The sequence below is a fragment of the Hyperolius riggenbachi genome, chromosome 2 (genome assembly GCF_040937935.1).
Source record: "Hyperolius riggenbachi isolate aHypRig1 chromosome 2, aHypRig1.pri, whole genome shotgun sequence".
NCBI lineage: Eukaryota > Metazoa > Chordata > Amphibia > Anura > Hyperoliidae > Hyperolius > Hyperolius riggenbachi.
In genome coordinates, this window is record NC_090647.1 from 26,493,745 (window position 1) to 26,515,210 (window position 21,466).

Consider the following 21,466-nt stretch of genomic DNA (forward strand, 5'->3'; position numbering starts at 1 on the left):
CTGGGCCGCATAAGGAATTTCACAATCACGGCGCATCACCTCCTCTGCCCGCCCCTCTCACTCTTCCTTCACAGAGAGAGGCGGGGAGAGGCGGCAATCCGTGCGGCGATTGACGTCAGGAGGGGCAGAGCTGAAGCTGAAAGCTCTGCCCCTTCCAGGAAATGCCAGCGGATTGCCCCCCGGGGCGATTTGGGGGCTCTGCAGCCCTCGTTTAGTGGCGGGGATGCGGCGGATTACTTGGGAGCACTGAAGCGAACTATAAGGAAGCTTTTGCCGACGAGGGCCATAAAATATTGTATCGAGGGCCGCAAATGGCCCACGGGCCGCGAGTTTGAGACCCCTGTAGTAGCGGATCAGTAAATAATGGCGCACAGCGCCTATGCATAGAAATGGCGCCGCATTAAAAAGATACGCTTATCGCTATTTATCGTTAGTACTGCATAATAATGGCGCACAGGGAAAAAAGAAGAAAAACGGCACACACTAACGTTATTTATCAATAGTGGCACACACTAACGTTATTTATCAATAGTGGCACACACTAACGTTATTTATCAATAGTGGCACACACTAACGTTATTTATCAATAGTGGCACACACTAACGTTATTTATCAATAGTGGCACACACTAACGTTATTTATCAATAGTGCCGTTCATTTGCCAAACAGCAGACGTTATTGCCCACAGTAACGTTATTTATCAATAGCGCCCTACATAAGCCAAACTGCAGACGTTATTTAACTGCAAAACGGTGAATGGATTTAATGTAACACTGTCAAGGTTAGGGTTAGGCACCACTGGGGGGGGTCTTAGGGTTAGGCATCACCAGGGGGGTCTTAGGGTTAGGCACAACCAGGGGGGGGTTAGGGTTAGGCACCACCAGGGGGGGTTTATGGGTTAGGCACCACCAAGGGGTTGGTTAGGGTTAGGCACCACCAGGGGGGTGGTTAGGGTTAGGAACCTCCGGGGGGTGGTTAGGATTAGGCACCACCAGGGGTGTGGTTAGGGGTTAGGGATAGGTACAGAGAGGGTTCTGTGTGTTAACGCAAAATAACGATAAGGCTTTAACGCTAAATAACAATAAGACTTTAACGTTAAATAACAATAAGGCTTTAACGTTAAATAGCGATAAGCGGCAAACGGATTAGCGGCAACACCGTGCGCCATTATTCGCAGGCGCCATTTTCAGATGGATCCATGTAGTAGTTCATTATTTCATAGATCGTTGTATGGACAATAGTCCGCTGTAATTCAAGGTTAGCTCGTTTGTTAGATACACTGTGTCGTCTTTTATCTACAAGACAGCGGAACAATCCTCAGCTGCACATTCCATTCCCATGAATATTGTGAGAAAGAGGACCTGTTATCACTGAGAATAAAATGTATTATAGTGTGGCAAAATGGATTACAAGTGGTCATGTCTTTGTTATCTTACTCCAGTCTGTGTATGACCTCCATGATAAAGGTCCCTGTATTAGAGGCAAAGGATCAGGATAGTCAGGCAACTGGTATTACTAAAAAGGAAAAAAAAAAGAAATATGGCAGCCTCCATATCCCTCTCGTTACAGTTGTCCTTTAAAGGGAACCTTAACTGAACGGGAGGTAAAGAGTTTCACTTACCTGGGGCTATTACCAGCCCCCTGCAGTCCTGTGCCCTCGGAGCCGCTCTGGAATCCTCTGGTCCCCCGCTGTCACTTAGTTTCGTTTTTGACGACTCACCAGTTGGCTGGCCGCCATGCGTATTACTGGACGCATTCCCTACTGCAATTAGCGCGGTTGCGGACCGTAACGCGTACAAAAATGCGCGTTGCCGCATTCCGCACGCGTAGATTTGTACGTGTTGCGGTCCGCAACCGCGCTAATTGCAGTAGGGAATGCGTCCAGTAATACGCATGGCGGCCGACTGACTGGTGAGTCATCAAAAAGCGAAACTAAGTGACAGCGGGGGACCAGAGGATTCCAGAGCGGCGCCGAGGGCACAGGACTGCTGCAGGGGGCTGGTAATAGCCCCAGGTAAGTGAAACTCTTTACCCCCTGTTCAGTTAAGGTTCCCTTTAAGTGGCAGGGTGGGAATACATAGCCAGTCTGTATTCCAAACAAAGCACTTGTAGCCATGGCATCAAATTTAATACAGTATTGCCAGTTTTTGAAATACTAAATTGAAATGGAAATATATCTCTTTAATAAAATTAAATCACAAGAACACTTGAGCAGCATGGAACTATACAGCAGTATTTCAGCAAAAGTGGAATTTTCCCCCTTAAAACATTAATTTGTAATTCCATTATCAGGACGACAATGTCTCTCCCAACACCTGTCAGTCACATGGAAGATGCGGCTAAAAATAAGACAATGGCGATGATTATGGAGTGATTATAAGCCGTTGTCTTGCAGGCCGGTTATTAGCATGCAGCAGGCTGCGTGACGGCTAATAATATCCTGTGACGACAGGAAGTGGTGTGAGCTCTGCTCCTACATCTGTGGCGTCACATCAGCCATCCGCCTGTCCTAATATTGTGACAGGGCCGTCCCCGAGAGGCATTGAGTGACATTTCACCAATGCAGATCTCCAGGGCATAGATCTAATGGCTCCATCTGATTGCTGAGAGAGCCAAACTGTTCCCATTCTGTATCCAGTACAGCTTCTGTTCCTCAATATGCTGTCTATAAATGTGGAGAAATGACCTCAAACACCCCTGCTAAATGTTCCTATTCTTACTTAACCTCCTTGAGGGTAAACCCGAGCCAGGCTCGAGGGTAAACCCGAGCCAGGCTCCAGGCTCGGTAATCCCGAGCGTGCGGTGGGTGTTTATACAGGAAGTAGCGTCAGACACTAGAGCGAGGAACATCCACGGTGGAACGCAAGGAAGGTATGTGTATCTGCCGCTGCTTGCCGCCTGCACAGACACTGTGATTGATGCTGAAGGGGATTGCACAAGGGAGAGCCGAAGGTGAGGGGGGGACCGCCCCCCACCCCACTAATGTGTGGCCATGGCTTTCCCCTCATGCTGCGACCCCTCCAGCCTCCTAAAACAGCCCTGAGCGCCCCCCCTCCACAGCCCCCCCCCCCCCCCCCCCATGGGTGCAGTGGCTGTAACCCCTATTGTTACGCCCCTGCTTCTATGTATCTCTCCGGCGGGTTTTTGCGAGATGGCCAGAGATGTTCTCTCTCTTCCCATTAAAGATTTGATACTGTTTGGCTGCCGACTCCAAAAACTGAAGGCCCTACGACTTCTGTATTACCTCATTGAAGGATGACAGGATCCCGGTGGTCTGGCTGGAGACCCCAAATCGTTTCTCGATGGTGGATATGGTGCTGCGGAGGTAGCCGGTGAGGAGGAGCTGCGACAGCTGGAGGAGTCCATGACAAAACACGAACACCTGCAGGGGGAAAGCAAACCACAGACATGAGACCACCAGCATTTCACCAAACCAACCAGAATCCTCCAGCAGAACACAAACACCTGCCGGGAAAAGCAAACCACAGACATGAGACCACCAGCATTTCACCAAACCAACCAGAATCCTCCAGCAGAACACAAACACCTGCCGAGGAAGCAAACCACAAACTTGATTTTTTTTTTTGTGTGAAATATTGTTGGGTGACCTGAGTCTTGCTTTGGGCACCCCTTTATAGACCTATGGAAGTGAAGAGAGTGTCCTGATGTTTCCATTTTACCCCTCCACCACTAGAGGGGGCCCATCCTACACCTTTGGATTTGTCCAGACTATACTGTGACCTCCATCTCTTTGACCCACCCAGGGCTGTTTTTAGGCACACTCAGGCTAGGCAAATGCCTAGGGTGATACTTGCAAAGGGGGCGGGGGGGCGGGGGTGGTTATCAGAGAGCTATTCTTAGCACACTGTGCTTTTTACAATTCAAACACACACCTGCTATTTCCATTTGGGTGGAGATGGGTGGTGATTTTAAAACTTAAATGTGCACTGCAAATTATCGAAGGAGACCTAAATAGCATACAAGCAATAAGGGGAACTAAGCACAAACCTAATCGAGTATATAAAACAATCTTTCACCGATGGGGGTGGGGGGAGGGTTCATAAATAATGTGAGGTAGACAAGTATGACTTACTTTGAGAGGCTGCTCCCTATCACTTCAAACTGTGGCACCTGTGGGTCTGGCTGGAGAAGATGGTGCAGAGGGTACAGTCGCATAGATGGGGGGCATGGAGACAACCTTCCCTCTGAAGGTAAATAATGTCCTCCTGGACATGAAGGAGAGGTTATGATGACATAAGAAAGAGGAGGGTGAGAACTGGGAGCAACACATGAAAAGGGAAAGTAATGTCCAAGGAAGCTGGTCTGATAGAGATGTACATGGAATGGGAGGGGCTGCTGTACATGGATGTTACACATGGAGGAGGGAGCTGCACATAGAATGGGAGGGGCTGCATAGTAGGATGATACACATGAAATGGGGGGGGATACAGTATATGGATGATACACATGGAAGAAGGGGCTGCACATGGAATGGGAGGGGGCTGCTGTACATGGATGATACACATGGAGGAGGGAGCTGCACATGGAATGGGAGGGGGCGGCTGTACATGGATGATACACATGGAAGAGGGGGCTGCACATGGAATGGGAGGGGGCTGCTGTACATAGATGATATACATGGAAGAGGGGGCTGCACATGGAATGGGAGGGGATACAGTACATGGATGATGCACATGGAAGAAGGGGCTGCACATGGAATGGGAAGAGCGCTGCGACACAAGGAAGGGGAGCCACAATACTTGGCCTACTCTATGGCGACTATTGTTTCCAAAAAGTTGGCGGTTGCAGTGCGGCGCACATGCGCAGAATATGATATTTTACAATACGCTTCCGCCCACTTCTGCACTCTAAAAACAGGAAGTGACCGCAAGCGCACGTCACTTCCTGTTTGGCCGGATGCCTGAAAGGGAATACCGTGCAATAACGCGGTATTGCCTGAAGGCCTGTTTTTGACGGTGTGGTGCCAGCTTAGTGTGAAACCAGCCTTGATCCATCTATGGCTAAGGTATATTATCAATAATGACTCAGGCTTCTTTTTCCACGGACTGCTCATTTGTCAAGCAATTCAGCCGCACCGGCCGCCGTACACTAGTACAGTAATGGCAGACGAATGGTAGCGTTTAGTAACGCCACGCGAATCATGTTTGACACACGGTGGGCAAAACAAGTCTTGCCCGATCTGTGGAAGGAAACAACTCCATGGGGTGGTACCTGTCCATCAACCTGTGCTTTGCGATAACAAACTTCAAGCCGGTGGACAGCAGCAGCTGACCGGCAGTGAGTTCACTAATGGGTCTTTCTCTTATTGCTTTTCCAATTATCTTATAAAGTCTGATAACGTATTATCATAACTCCCAACTTTTTGAAATAAGAAAGAGGGACACTTAAGCCACACCCCCTAGTCACACACAGCATAAAGATTTCATAAGAATATGTTGTTTTATATCATTCAGACCACACTGGTCCTTTAAATCCTGGTCCATTTTCCTTCATATTAACATTTGAAAATTAGAAATATATCAATTTAAAGGATGGGAATAAAGTTTAGAGTCAATCAAACAGATTTTTCAGCAGAAAATTACATATATTTACACAGATCTGTACATCAGTCCTGAAAGAGGGACACATGAGGGAGAAAGAGGGACATAAGGACTGGGTTCCCAAAGAGGGACTGTCCTTCCAAAAAAGGGACAGTTGGAAGCGATGCTATCATTATGAGAGAATGACAGAGGAGGGTAAAGGGAGCTGATTAAATTATTTCTCACCATGGCTAGTCAAAACTAGATCTGTTATCCAATATTTATTTAGCTGACAATATCACCTGATTTTATGTAACTTGGCCCATGTTCTGAATGGTAGCATGGCTGAAATAAAGATTTCATAAGCATTCACCATTCCGATCTGATTTGACAATAAAGATTACAGAATGATTGCCAGGCCAGATACGCCTCATTGGCAAAGAGTCACTGAACTCACACAGGGCCGTTTCTTGGACGGTGCGGGCAGGGCGACCGCACTGGGCGCACACCAGCAAGTAGATGAAGGGGGGCGCAGGCAGAAGGACATTACCGCTAGGGAGCTGGTGACGCGCGGTGCAGCCAAGTGGAAGAAGAAGGAAGATTACCAGCGTGATCACTTTCCTTGACTCCTCCTAGGCTGCCTGCGTCAGACTTCAAGTCATCATCACGTCACCACCACGTGTTGACACCTGATGTCCTGTAGCGGTACTGCAGGCTGTCAGTGCGCGGCACCCATGGCGGAGTCGGCTATCTGGGCTCTGTTCGCCTGGGTTTTTTCCTGCTTCCTCCGGGATGAGCGGCTGGTCACTAGAAAGTAGGCAGATCTACTTGTGACCTGTGGCTGTGTTTCTGTTCCTAAAGAGTAAGGGTTCCCGAGTCCATGGGGATGGGGGGAAGGGGGCGCAATTTTTACACCCTCGCCCTGGGTGCAATTTAGCCTAGAAACTGCCCTGAACTCACATTACAAATGGGGTGTTTTCATTCACTGTATAAAAACATTTAACTGTTAAAGCATTAAAGTGGACCTGAACTCAGAACACCTCTCTGCTCTAAAAGATACACAGCATAATAACCTTTTAACAAAAAAGGTTCAGGTCCACTGTAATGTTTAGCCTGGGTCTTTACAGGAAGCTATATTGACCCGGGCCGGAAATATAGAAGAGTTGTATAAATTAATACAGACCAAATCTAAGCCAATTACGACGTAAATAGGAATAGCACATTAAAGGAAACTGAGCACTGTATTACTGAAATATATAAGATGCCGCCTAACTCTAAAGTCCCCCCCCCTTTTTTTTCCTAACCTTAACTATCACCCCTGCATTGCCTAGCGTACGTTAAAAAAGGGCGCCGGGAAAAAAGGGCGCAGGGTTTTAAACGATAAGCATGAATAACGTTTAAAAAAAATTGTGCTATATTTCGTTTAAAAATAATGTTTTATAAAGTTATAAATCATTAAATAATGTGTATGAAATCGGCAATTGTAAAAACGTTAATCTTCCCTGTTTAAAAAGTGAAATGTATAATTACGTTTTATAAAACATTAATAAGAATGTTACTAAAGCTATACCTAACCCTACTCTCACACAGAACCCTCCCTGTACCTATCCCTAACCCCTAGACCCCCCTGGTGGTGCCTAAACCTAAGACCCCCCTGGTGGTGCCTAAACCTAAGACCCCCCTGGTGGTGCCTAAACCTAAGACCCCCCTGGTGGTGCCTAAACCTAAGACCCCCCTGGTGGTGCCTAACCCTAAGACCCCCCTGGTGGTGCCTAACAGTAACCACCCCCCTGGTGGTGCCTAACCCTAAGACCCCCCTGCTGGTGCCTAAATCTAAGACCCCCCTGGTGGTGCCTAAACCTAAGACCCCCCCTGGTGGTGCCTAAACCTAAGACCCCCCTGGTGGTGCCTAAACCTAAGACCCCCCTGGTGGTGCCTAACCCTAAGACCCCCCTGGTGGTGCCTAACAGTAACCACCCCCCTGGTTGTGCCTAACCCTAAGACCCCCCTGCTGGTGCCTAAATCTAAGACCCCCCTGGTGGTGCCTAAACCTAAGACCCCCCTGGTGGTGCCTAACCCTAAGACCCCCCTGCTGGTGCCTAAATCTAAGACCCCCCTGGTGGTGCCTAAACCTAAGACCCCCCTGGTGGTGCCTAAACCTAAGACCCCCCTGGTGGTGCCTAAACCTAAGACAGGGGGGTCTTAGGTTTAGGCACCACCAGGGGGGTCTTAGGTTTAGGCACCACCAGGGGGGTCTTAGATTTAGGTTAGGTGGTGCCTAACCCTAAGACCCCCCTGGTGGTGCCTAACAGTAACCACCCCCCTGGTTGTGCCTAACCCTAAGACCCCCCTGCTGGTGCCTAAATCTAAGACCCCCCTGGTGGTGCCTAAACCTAAGACCCCCCTGGTGGTGCCTAAACCTAAGACCCCCCTGGTGGTGCCTAAACCTAAGACCCCCCTGGTGGTGCCTAAACCTAAGACCCCCCTGTGATAAGCATTAATAACATTTTAAAAAAATATTGTGCGGTTTTTCGTTTTAAAATAATGTTTAAAAAAAAAATTGTACGGTTTTTTGTTTAAAAATAATGTTTTAAAAAATATTGTACTGTTTTTCGTTTAAAAATAATGTTTAAAAAATTATAAATCATTAAATAATGTGTAATCATGAGAAACAGTTATAAAACATTAAAAGTCTCCGGGCGCCGCTTTTAAAACGTTATTTTTCTCCGGCGTCCTTTATTCCTGTTGGGCGCCCATTAAACGATATTTATTATGGGAGTGAATGGCGGCGCCCTTTTTGTCCACCTACCTCATGCGCTCAAATTTCCTGCTTCCGCAATGCCTAACCCTAGGCTGACCAGGCGTCCACTTTTGCCCGGACAGGTCCACTTTTTACGACCTGCCCGGGCCGTCCTCCTGGGTTTTTGAAATGTCCGGGTGAAGAGAGCTGAACACAGAGCAGCCAAGCTGCAGAAGAGCTGCTTTGTTCAGTGTGTGAGTCAGGGGCAGACTGGCCAGGGGGGAAGGGGGGCAATCTCCCCCCAGGAAGCCTTTCATTCAGTGATTTAGGGCAGGTCTGGTGTATTCAGGTTTGTTGTTGTAAGGCAATGTGAAACACTTGGCTAGCTCATAAAAGTGCAATTAGAGGGCAGGCAAGCTTGTAATATATACACAGCATGATGCAGAGCTTGCCTGGAGGGTCCGTGGGCAAACATCTGTCTTGTCTCTCCCCATTGTGATAATGACTGCATGTGTGGATAAGGCGTTAAAAAAGTTGAAAAGTTTTTGACAGTCCCTAGGCTCCCGGAGGGCTGCTTTCTGACTTGTGTGAGAGACTGGCAGGGCCTCTTGTTTTCCTGCACTTCATCACAAACACCTTTGTTAGCTTAAATTAACCCCAGAGTGTTCAGTTAAATCAATGAGATATCCAGCTTTCAGTATTGGCAAATAAATGGCAAAACGTTCAGTACAGCATGTTTCACTTGTCTTTTCTCAGCAGTTACAGTTTTAGGTTGAACAGAAGACCTACAGCCATCCAGTTCAGCCAGAATACTAAATCATTGTGCTTAACTAGCATGGTTGTTACAGTCTTCTCTGGAGTTCTCACCATGACTGTCATTTGTCACCTGCCTGTGTAATTTTATTGCATTTTGTGGGGAAATCTTCTGCGAATCTGATTATATTTTGTGGTCGGCCGGCCCTCCACCACCATGTGGTCTGGAAAAAAAACGGCCCTCCATGCCTGCGAAGTTGGACAGCACACTGCTAAGGTCTTTTTGTATTTTATATTTGGCCCCACCCATGACCACGCCCACATGCTGTTGTGATCGTCCTCTTTTTTGGAAATCAAAATATGGTCACCCTACCTAACGCTATTCTTACACAGAACGCTCCCTCTACCATTGTCTAACCCTAACAACTTCCCCCCCCAGCTGATTCCCCCTCCCCCCATGCCTAACCTTACAAAACGCCCGCTATTTGTAGCCGCAGTTGGCATAGCAGATGGCTCCTGTAGCTATAATTAGTATGTGCGCCTATGGAAACGCCCCAAATTTCCTGCTTCCTGCATAGCCACCAGCAGAATAATCACTCCTCTCTCAATAGCGAGCGTTAGCCATGCTATGCAACTACCGCAGTGACCACAAGCAGAGCTTCCGACCAATCACCAGGGCAAACATCCGAGTAATCCTAGCTGTGTCACTGTGGAGTGGAGATAAAACCGACCTAAGGTGGCCACTAATGGTCCAATTTCTAGTGAAAAATCATTAGAGCGATCAGAAATTCTGCACAATCGATTATGAACGACGTCTGATTGGATTTTCGTCAAACCAAAATTTGGATGTTCTTGTTGGTTGTGATAGATAGGAAGCAAAGATTGGTTCGTTGATGGTGCAGTGAACGATTTTACTTCCGATCAGAAGGATCTGATCGGACAATTTTTCGTTACAAATTGGATCGTTAGTGGCCACCTTTATACAGAGGAGGAATGTGATTGTTCCAATGATGAATGACTAGGAAAGTACATGCCAGAATCTCGGACCAGCAGGAATAATCACTCCCATTTCAAGAGCATGCATCAGCCATGCTATGCAACTACCGCAGTGACCACAAGCAGAGCTGCAGAGCAATCGCCAAGGCAAACACCGGAGTAATCCTAGCTGTGTCAGTGTGAAGTGGTGATAACACAGAGTTATACAGAGGAGGAATGTGAATGTTTCAATGATGAGTGACAAGGGGAGTAGAATGCCAGAGTCACTGGCCAGCAGGACAATGACATGCAGGGAGCGGAGGTCAGGGAGTGGAGGCTGTGGGGATAACAGGATGTATGAAGATGAAAGGACCGCGGGGTCGCAGTGGGAAGCTCATGTTTTGTCCATTTCCTGTGGTGTCGCCTGGCCTGCTGCTGACTTGGCGCTTGTCTCTGTATCTCCCCGCAGATCGCAGCATTCGCACGACACATGTCACCACCAGCCCCCACATTGCAAGAAACAGGAAGCATTATAACACAACTCTGCAGCAGTGACTAAAATCATTGTTGCAGACGCTTAGGGTATCATTCATAAAGAGGCTATCGGTAAGGGGAATCGATGCGGAAAAACACAGCTGGCGGTGTTTTAGACTTCTGGGTGGGCATTCATAAAGAAGTATCCATGTGCGGAAGCAGTGCGGAGATTCCCCGAACTAGGCTGGCGGTAGGCAGGCGGTAGGCTTGCGGAGACACGGAAGCTGCCGAGTTGATACATTTCTCCGTGTTCCGCTCTGCTGCAGCTGCCTGGGAGGTCTGTGTGTCTCCATTCACTTGCATTGGTATCGCCACATCAGAGGGAGCGGGACTTTCCGACCTGACACCGCTGGCGGTGATCTTTATGAATTAACATTTTGCTACATTTGTGCCGATAATCACTGCACAAAGCGGTGATTTATCACTCTGCTCAGTAGTGTCATTTTTTCATGCGGAAAGAGGCTTTATGAATGCTGACTTTGCTAAGTGGTCGGTAAAGTCAGCTGTTTTTAGCATTTCCGCATGCGGAAATGCTTTATGATTGATAGCCTTAGTTAGAGTGACCATATTTTTGTGGGTCCAACCTGGGACGGGGGGGGGGGGGGGGCGTGGGCGGGGGGGGGCGGCGCGCTCAGCGCGCCGCGGCGAAAAGTGGGAAGGAGTGAGGAGCACGCAGCGGCGAAGACTGGGGGAGGGGGCCGAAAAAATGGGCGTGGCCATGACATTGTATGGGCGGAGCTAACGTAATGATGTAACAGCGAGGCATAAGAAAGCAGTGTTTACGCCATGATGTGGACAAACGAGACTTTGTATCATGGGTGTGCAGAAACTGTGTGATGCTAATAGTTAGTGTTGGGCGAACATCTAGATGTTCGGGTTCGGGCCGAACAGGCCGAACATGGCCGCGATGTTCGGGTGTTCGACCCGAACTCCGAACATAATGGAAGTCAATGGGGACCCGAACTTTTGTGGTTTGTAAAGCCTCCTTACATGCTACATACCCCAAATTTACAGGGTATGTGCACCTTGGGAGTGGGTACAAGAGGAAAAAATTTTTTAGCAAAAAGAGCTTATAGTTTTTGAGAAAATCGATTTTAAAGTTTCAAAGGGAAAACTGTCTTTTAAATGCGGGAAATGTCTGTTTTCTTTGCACAGGTAACATGCTTTTTGTCGGCATGCAGTCATAAATGTAATACATATAAGAGGTTCCAGGAAAAGGGACCGGTAATGCTAACCCAGCAGCAGCACACGTGATGGAACAGGAGGAGGGTGGCGCAGGAGGAGAAGGCCACGCTTTGAGACACAACAACCCAGGCCTTGCATGAGGACAAGAAGCGTGCGGATAGCATGCTTTGTACCACCATGCAGTCATAAATGTAATAAAGATAAGTGGTTCAATAAACAGGGACCACGCGGCAACGCTAACCCAGCAGCAGCACACGTGATGGAACAGGAGGAGGCGCAGGAGGAGAAGGCCACGCTTTGTGAGACACAACAACCCAGGCCTTGCATGAGGACAAAAAGCGTGCGGATAGCATGCTTTGTACCGCCATGTAGTCATAAATGTAATAAAGATAAGAGGTTCCATAAACAGGGACCGGCAACGGTAACCCAGCAGCAGCAGCAGCAGCACACGTGATGGAACAGGAGGAGGCGCAGGAGGAGAAGGCCACGCTTTGTGAGACACAACAACCCAGGCCTTGCATGAGGACAAAAAGCGTGCGGATAGCATGCTTTGTACCGCCATGTAGTCATAAATGTAATAAAGATAAGAGGTTCCATAAACAGGGACCGGCAACGGTAACCCAGCAGCAGCAGCAGCAGCACACGTGATGGAACAGGAGGAGGCGCAGGAGGAGAAGGCCACGCTTTGTGAGACACAACAACCCAGGCCTTGCATGAGGACAAAAAGCGTGCGGATAGCATGCTTTGTACCGCCATGTAGTCATAAATGTAATAAAGATAAGAGGTTCCATAAACAGGGACCGGCAACGGTAACCCAGCAGCAGCAGCAGCAGCAGCACACGTGATGGAACAGGAGGAGGCGCAGGAGGAGAAGGCCACGCTTTGTGAGACACAACAACCCAGGCCTTGCATGAGGACAAAAAGCGTGCGGATATAGCAGCAATGCTTTTTGCCGCCATGCAGTCATAAATGTAATACAGATGAGAGGTTCAATAAACAGGGACCGGAAACGCTAAACCATCCCAGATGTTCATCGGTCATGTTACTTGGTTGGGGTCCAGGAGTGTTGCGTAGTCGTTTCCAATCCAGGATTGATTCATTTTAACCATCTTAGCGGTATGGACGAGCTCAGCTCGTCCATCACCGCCGATGGCTGCCGCTCAGGCCCTGCTGGGCCGATTTTGTTCAAATAAAGAGCAGCACACGCAGCCGGCACTTTGCCAGCCGCGTGTGCTGCCCGATCGCCGCCGCTCTGCGGCGATTCGCCGCGAGCAGCGGCGAAAGAGGGTCCCCCCAGCCGCCTGAGCCCAGCGTAGCCGGAACAAAAAGTTCCGGCCAGCGCTAAGGGCTGGATCGGAGGCGGCTGACGTCAGGACGTCGGCTGACGTCCATGACGTCACTCCGCTCGTCGCTATGGCGACGATCTAAACAAAACAAGGAAGGCCGCTCATTGCGGCCTTCCTTGTTTATTCTGGGCGCCGGAGGCGATCGGAAGAACGCCTCCGGAGCGCCCTCTAGTGGGCTTTCATGCAGCCAACTTTCAGTTGGCTGCATGAAATAGTTTTTTTAAAATTTAAAAAAAACCCTCCCGCAGCCGCCCTGGCGATCTTAATAGAACGCCAGGGTGGTTAATTTGAGTCAGACGGTCTGCATTTTCTGTGGAGAGGCGGATACGCCGATCTGTGATGATGCCTCCGGCAGCACTGAAACAGCGTTCCGACATAACGCTGGCTGCCGGGCAAGCCAGCACCTCTATTGCGTACATTGCCAGTTCGTGCCAGGTGTCTAGCTTCATGCCCGGTTTCAGGTCCAGCGGTGCCAGCCACAAATCCGTCTGTTCCTTTATTCCCCTCCAAATTTCCTCCCCTGTGTGCTGCTTATCCCCAAGGCAGATCAGCTTCAGCAACGCTTGCTGACGCATGCCAACAGCTGTGCTGCACTGCTTCCACGATCCTACTGCTGCTGGTGCTGGGTTAGCATTTCCGGATGAGGTACAGCTTTGAGATGCGTTGGAGGAGAAGGAGTCAGAGAGGTAGGTGCTGCTGTTGTTATCCAGCTGTTTGCGGCGTGGGCAACACCCGCGCCGTAGCAGGTGAGGAATCGCTGCCAGGCTCCACAAGGTTCACCCAGTGCGCGGTAAGGGAGATGTATCGACCCTGGCCGAACGCACTCGTCCAGGTGTCAGTGGTGAGGTGAACCTTGCAGGCAACGGCATTCTTCAAGCTTCGGGTTATTTAGCTGACCACGTGCTCATGCAACTCAGGCACTGCAGAGCGCGCAAAGTGGTAGCGGCTGGGAACCACGTAACGTGGGATGGCCACTGACATCATGCCCTTGAAGCTGTTTGTCTCCACCACTCGATATGGCAGCATTTCGCAGGCCAGAAGCTTGGCTATGCTGGCTGGCTGTTACTGCCACGGCCCGGGGGTCATTTGCTGGCAATTTCCTCTTGTGCTCAAACATCTCAGAGACAGACAACTCAACCGTAGCGCTGCACACCGAAGGGCTGTTGGTTGTTGTGTTTGATGAACACTGGGAGACCTCAAGAGCACTAGTCCGGAAAGTGACAGTGTCAGCATCGTCTGATGTTTGTGAATGTTGTGAACCACGCAATGGCTGGGCTACTGCTGCTGCTGAGGCGGGTCTGGTGGTGAGTCTGGTGAACCCAAGGGAGGCAGTGTTGCTGGTGGTACCCTGTCCTGCCGCGTTTGCCCACAGAGTGGGATGTTTGGATAGAATGTGGCGGCTCATGCTGGTGGTGGAGAGGTTGTTAATACTTTTCCCCCTGCTCAGGCGGGTCTTGCACACCTTGCAAATCGCCATGGTAACATCCTCAGTGCAGTCTTCAAAGAAAGCCCAGACTTTAACTGGCTGAGGACTCGGACCTCGTGCGTGATGTGCTGGTGCTGCTTAACCCACTGCTGGACGCTTGAGAGGTCATCCAAGTAATTATCTGGTCCTGTTCTTTTGGATCTGTGAGGGTTGTTGTCCTGGACAACATGGGCAGTATTGAGTGGGTTTTCTTGGGTGCTCCCCTGTGGCCTGTACGTGAACCGTCAGGGGAAACACCTCTTCCCTTGCCCCTCCCTCTTTCACCGGATTTCTTCCTCATTTCACTTATCCTTAAAGTACACGCTGACTGGCAGCAGTACAGTGGCAGTACAGAAATGCTATACAGTGGTGGGTGAGCGGTGTACCACTATTGTCAGCAGTGACACAGAGCACAATGCTATACAGTGGCGGGTGAGCGGTGTACTACTGTTCCCAGCAGACACAGAGTGGAAGTAAACACAATGCTATATAGTGTGGCTGAGCCGTGTACACAGAGTGGCATTAAACACAATGCTATATAGTCTGCTATATAGTCACCCCGAACAGGGTGATGTTCTGCAGAACCCGAACAGTGGCAAACACTGTTCGCCCAACACTACTGGGAGGGAACGCAGATTTTAGTACCTAAACACACGATACAACATGTTTTCCGGGGTCGGACTCTGAGGCACATACAGATGGTCCCGATCATCATCCTCATCATACAACTCTTCTCCTGAGTCTGACCCACCCACCACCTCTGCCACCCCAACATCCCCAGACACAGACCCCTCATCGTCCTCAACATTAACTTGGGATGCTGGCCTGAGCCAGACCTCCTCCTCCACATCAGGCCCCATCATCTCCTCAATGGCAGCCCTCATTAATCGCTCTGGCGACGGACTGATGGACACAACGTTCTCCTCCGGGGAGGGCTGCTGCTGACCACTGGCTGCTGGGGTGGATGTTATAGCTTGCGTGGGGCGTTGGCTGTTGCTGTTGTTGGGAGTGCTGCTCACAGCGGAGGTCTCTGGGGAACTCATGTTGAGCTCATATAGTGGTTGACGGTGAGTGGAGTATTACTGATCCCAGCAATATACACACTGACTGGCAGAGTACGCAATGCTATATAGTGTGGCTGAGCGGTGTACACAGAGTGGCAGTAAACACAATGCTATATAGTCTGGCTGAGCGAGCGGTGTACTACTGTTCCCAGCAGAATCAGAGTGGCAGTAAACAATGGTATATAGTCTGGCTGAGCGGTGTACACAGAGTGTCAGTAAACAATGGTATATAGTCTGGCTGAGCGAGCGGTGTACTACTGTTCCCAGCAGAATCAGAGTGGCAGTAAACAATGGTATATAGTCTGGCTGAGCGGTGTACACAGAGTGTCAGTAAACAATGGTATATAGTCTGGCTGAGCGGTGTACACACAATGCTATATAGTCTGCTATATAGTGTCAGTAAACAATGGTATATAGTCTGGCTGAGCGAGCGGTGTACTACTGTTCCCAGCAGAATCAGAGTGGCAGTAAACAATGGTATATAGTCTGGCTGAGCGGTGTACACAGAGTGCCAGTAAACAATGGTATATAGTCTGGCTGAGCGAGCGGTGTACTACTGTTCCCAGCAGAATCAGAGTGGCAGTAAACAATGGTATATAGTCTGGCTGAGCGGTGTACACAGAGTGTCAGTAAACAATGGTATATAGTCTGGCTGAGCGGTGTACACAGAGTGTCAGTAAACAATGGTATATAGTCTGGCTGAGCGGTGTACACAGAGTGGCAGTAAACACAATGCTATATACTCTGGCTGAGCGAGCGGTGTACTACTGTTCCCAGCAGACACAGAACAGTAAACAGAATGCTATATAGTGTGGCTGAGCGAGCGGTGTACCACTATTCCCAGCAGACACAGAACAGTAAACAGAATGCTATATAGTGTGGCTGAGCGAGCGGTGTACCACTATTCCCAGCAGACACAGAACAGTGAACAGAATGCTATATAGTGTGGCTGAGCGAGCGGTGTACCACTATTCCCAGCAGACACAGAACAGTGAACAGAATGCTATATAGTGTGGCTGAGCGAGCGGTGTACCACTATTCCCAGCAGACACAGAACAGTGAACAGAATGCTATATAGTGTGGATGAGCGAGCGGTGTACCACTATTCCCAGCAGACACAGAACAGTAAACAGAATGCTATATAGTGTGGCTGAGCGAGCGGTGTACCACTATTCCCAGCAGACACAGAACAGTGAACAGAATGCTATATAGTGTGGCTGAGCGAGCGGTGTACCACTATTCCCAGCAGACACAGAACAGTGAACAGAATGCTATATAGTGTGGCTGAGCGAGCGGTGTACCACTATTCCCAGCAGACACAGAACAGTAAACAGAATGCTATATAGTGTGGCTGAGCGAGCGGTGTACCACTATTCCCAGCAGACACAGAACAGTAAACAGAATGCTATATAGTGTGGCTGAGCGAGCGGTGTACCACTATTCCAAGCAGACACAGAACAGTGAACAGAATGCTATATAGTGTGGCTGAGCGAGCGGTGTACCACTATTCCCAGCAGACACAGAGTGGCAGTAAACAGAATGCTATATAGTGTGGCTGAGCGAGGTACACAGAGTGGCAGTAAACAGAATGCTATATAGTGTGGCTGAGCAAGCGGTGTACTACTATTCCCAGCAGACACAGAGTGGCAGTAAACAGAATGCTATATAGTGTGGCTGAGCGAGGTACACAGAGTGGCAGTAAACAGAATGCTATATAGTGTGGCTGAGCAAGCGGTGTACTACTGTTCCCAGCAGTGACACAATGACAGGGGGGACCCTGGCTAGCGTGGCTGGAGCGCGAACTACCCTGCCTGCCTACCCAAAGCTAAACCCACAGACAAATGGCGGAGATATGACGTGGTTCGGGTATTTATTTACCCGAACCACGTGACAGTTCGGCCAATCAGAGCGCGTTCGGGTCCGAACCACGTGACCCGTTCGGCCAATCACAGCGCTAGCCGAACGTTCGGGGAACGTTCGGCCATGCGCTCTTAGTTCGGCCATATGGCCGAACGGTTTGGCCGAGCACCGTCAGGTGTTCGGCCGAACTCGAACATCACCCGAACAGGGTGATGTTCTGCAGAACCCGAACAGTGGCGAACACTGTTCGCCCAACACTACTAATAGTATACCGTAACCACAAAGCAGCAAACATAGCCATCTATGACCATTAAATAATAAATGCAGTAACAGTTACCCCGGACACCAGAAAATAAACGCAATAGGCAACATGTCAGTATAAAATAAATGCAATGCGGGCAAACATGTCAGTACAAAATAAACGCAATGCGGGCAACATGTCAGTACAAAATAAACACACTGCGGGCAAACATTTCACCAGAAAAGAAACGCACTGCGGCCAAACATTTCACCAGAAAAGAAACGCACTGCGGGCAAACATTTCACCAGAAAAGAAACGCACTGCGGCCAAACATTTCACCAGAAAAGAAACGCAATGCGGGCAAACATTTCGCCAGAAAAGAAACGCACTGCGGGCAAACATTTCGCCAGAAAAGAAACGCACTGCGGGCAAACATTTCACCAGAAAAGAAACGCACTGCGGCCAAACATTTCACCAGAAAAGAAACGCAATGCGGCAAACATTTCGCCAGAAAAGAAACGCACTGCGGGCAAACATTTCGCCAGAAAAGAAACGCACTGCAGGCAAACATTTCGCCAGAAAAGAAACAATGCGGGCAAACAATAACATTTCACTAGAAAAGAAACAATGCGGGCAAACATTTCACCAGAAAAGAAACAATGCGGGCAAACATTTCACCAGAAAAGAAACAATGCGGGCAAACATTTCACCTGGAAAAGAAACAATGCGGGCAAACATTTCACCAGAAAAGAAACAAAGCGGGCAAACATTTCACCTGGAAAAGAAACAATGCGGGCAAACATTTCACCTGGAAAAGAAACAATGCGGGCAAACATTTCACCAGAAAAGAAACAATGCGGGCAAACATTTCACCTGGAAAAGAAACAATGCGGGCAAACATTTCACCAGAAAAGAAACAATGCGGGCAAACATTTCACCTGGAAAAGAAACAATGCGGGCAAACATTTCACCTGGAAAAGAAACAATGCGGGCAAACATTTCACCTGGAAAAGAAACAATGTGGGCAAACATTTCACCTGGAAAAGAAACAATGCGGGCAAACATTTCACCTGGAAAAGAAAGCATTTACTCACCTGGCAGAAGTGTCCGGCCTCTGGCGCGCTGCTCCGTCCCGGGACCGTCTTCCTCCTCCTGCTCTTCTCTCCCGCGCTGACAGGGCTACGGCAAGATGGCGCCCGAAGCCCTGTACTAGTGACACAAATAGGTCTCCAGTACAGGGCTTCGGCAGCCATCTTGCCGTAGCCCTGCTCGCCTGCCGGTGTCGGAAACAGACACCGGAAGAGGAGGCTGGAGCGGGGCTGCGGGCAATGAACTGGCACGGCGTCTAAAGACGCCGCTGCCAGTTCATTGAGGAGAGAGTGGCCAGAGTCCCGAGGCCGGGACGTCCCGCTGCTGAAAGCGGGACGTTTCCCGGGACCTCATTAAGCCTGGGACAGCGGACCCCGAATCCGGGACGTGTCCCGGGCAATCCGGGACGTCTGGTCACTCTACCTTAGTCACTGCCAGGCAGCTAGCAGGAGGGAGCTGTCCCGTGTTTTACAGGAGTAGAAGTCCTGACTTGCTGTTAAAGTTTGCTAAAAGTCGCTTTTGATGCAACATAAAGGGCTCATACACACTGGGGGCGGTTTCGGCCTTCTTTCAAGCACAGGCGATTTTTAAAATCGCCCACAAAACGCTTGTGGAATGAATGTCTGTGAGAAGGATCATATGAGCACGTTTAGTGCGCTGTGCGTTCAGCAAAGCGATGCCTGTACCATTTTTGAGGTGATTTTGCCTCAATGGAAGGTATAGGAAAAACGCAAGAGCTCACAAAATCACTTTGTGCAGCGATTGCGTTCGCGTTTTTAAGAATAAATACATTGTATTTATTTTTTTCCAGGTCAAAGAGTTCACTTCCTGACTGACTTCAGGAAGTGAATTACAAAACCGCTCTGGAAAAGCGCTTAGAAAAGCACTTTTACCAGAACCGCAGCGCGCACAGGAGCGCCGGGAAGAGGGGGGGAGTGCACAAAAAACGCAAAATGCTTGCATTTTTGATTTTAGGTGTGAATGAGGCCTTAAGACGAACTTTAGTGAAAAGGGGAAAAAAATCAGCACATTGCAAAGTGAGACGTTTAAGGCTGGTTGCACACATGGCTGTGTGTGAAAGGTCGAGTTTTCTGTCATGTGCGCTTTTTGTGTGCGTTTTTGCAGTACGCATATACAACAAAGCGCATTTGTATGCGTTTTCCATGCGTTTTATACAAACCACTAGGAAGTCAACAGGAAGCGGAAATACATCAGAAAACAATAAAAAAATGCATATAAAAACACATTCGTTCATTATGTGCGTTTTGTTTTTAAATAGGCATGTTTGAAAATGCATAAAAAACGCATATGCATTTTTTGATGCGGCCCATTGACTTCCATTAGCGGCAAAAAGAAATGATTGATATTCGCCCGGTAATTTGTTCATATTGTTTAATCCACAATCAGCCTGAACATAATCATCTTTACTACTGGCAGACATGAACAAACCAGACAGCACCAACTATATCCACACCCCCTAACAATGCGAAAGGCTAAAGGGTAGTTTTTTATATAGATATACATATGCACAGAGGGAGATACTGGTTGCTTGGCAGTTGGAAACAGATGTTATTTCATACAATGCAATGAGGTTCACAGTCCGGAACCTTTTCAACACCTTCCAACTGGAAAAAAATACTTAAAAGTTTGTAAAAAATGTAAAAAAAAAAAAGTTATTTCAAACTTATTTTAATTTTTTGTTTGTTTGTTTTTTTCTTGCTGGGAGATTAAAAAGTATTTTATTAATGAGGTCTGAAAACATCTGTTGTGAGGAAACTCAGAAAACTCAATGTTACGTATAGGAAAGTGGAAAATCGCTCTGAAAAGTGCTAGATCAGAGCGATTTTCCAAACGTTTTTGTGACAAAACCAGTACACTAGCAGCTGTACTATACATAAACAAGTGCTACACAAAAACAGTGCAAAAATTGCTAGGTATAAATAGAAAATCGCTAGTAACATGCCTGGAATCGCCATGAAAAATCACTTCAAAAAGCGCTGAGCTTTTGCGATTACGCTGCTGCTTTTTGGTGTGCACTGGCCCTCATACTCCCTAGCAGCAGTCTTCTTCTTGACTGTCATTCAGTCATTTGGTACAAGGAGGAATTTATAAGAGAAAGTGAACTTTTTACACTGCTGGAAAAGCCCACAAGTCTGACCAGCGAGACACCAACACAGCAAACCACAGCCTAAAATTAGCTGGAAGCAAATATTACTTTCTGTATTTAGAGTGAAATTTCCCTTTCATGGTCACACTTACTGTACAGTCACTGCTATGCACATAAAGCATCGTATGGGTATTTTTGTAACTTAATGATATAGGAGGTGATTTTTTCTCTCCAGTTTACAGCCACCAGCTATAAACTGTATTTCTGCACAAACATGTGCGGTAATACTGTATCTGAAGCTATAAGGGTTTGTTTAACCACTTATCCAGTCTGGGGCAGTATATCTACATTCCGCAGGACTTCAGTTCCCGCACAGAGGTGTAGAAATACGTCCCCGCCATGATTGCTGCTGTGCGCGCTCCTGTTCACTCCCGTTATCGCTCCTGTGCGCAATCTCGTCACGGCCCGTTAGCCCGGAGATCAGTGAATAGAAATGCAGTTCCCATTCATTGATCTAAGTCCCAGTGACAATGATTGCCGGCATCCATGGGCGTATCCATCCATCGC

General features: G+C 48.5%; 1 protein-coding gene across 3 annotated transcripts in view; it reads right to left on the minus strand.

Moving 5' to 3' along the window:
* The window catches only part of SLCO2B1 (solute carrier organic anion transporter family member 2B1), a 191,017-nt gene that overhangs the window by 106,731 nt on the left and 62,820 nt on the right, over positions 1 to 21,466 (minus strand). For all 3 annotated transcript variants that reach the window (XM_068266579.1, XM_068266580.1, XM_068266581.1), the window contains exon 3: positions 3,245 to 3,382. In XM_068266579.1, the coding sequence (XP_068122680.1) occupies positions 3,245 to 3,382 (138 nt within the window). The remainder of the gene's footprint in view (positions 1 to 3,244; positions 3,383 to 21,466) is intronic.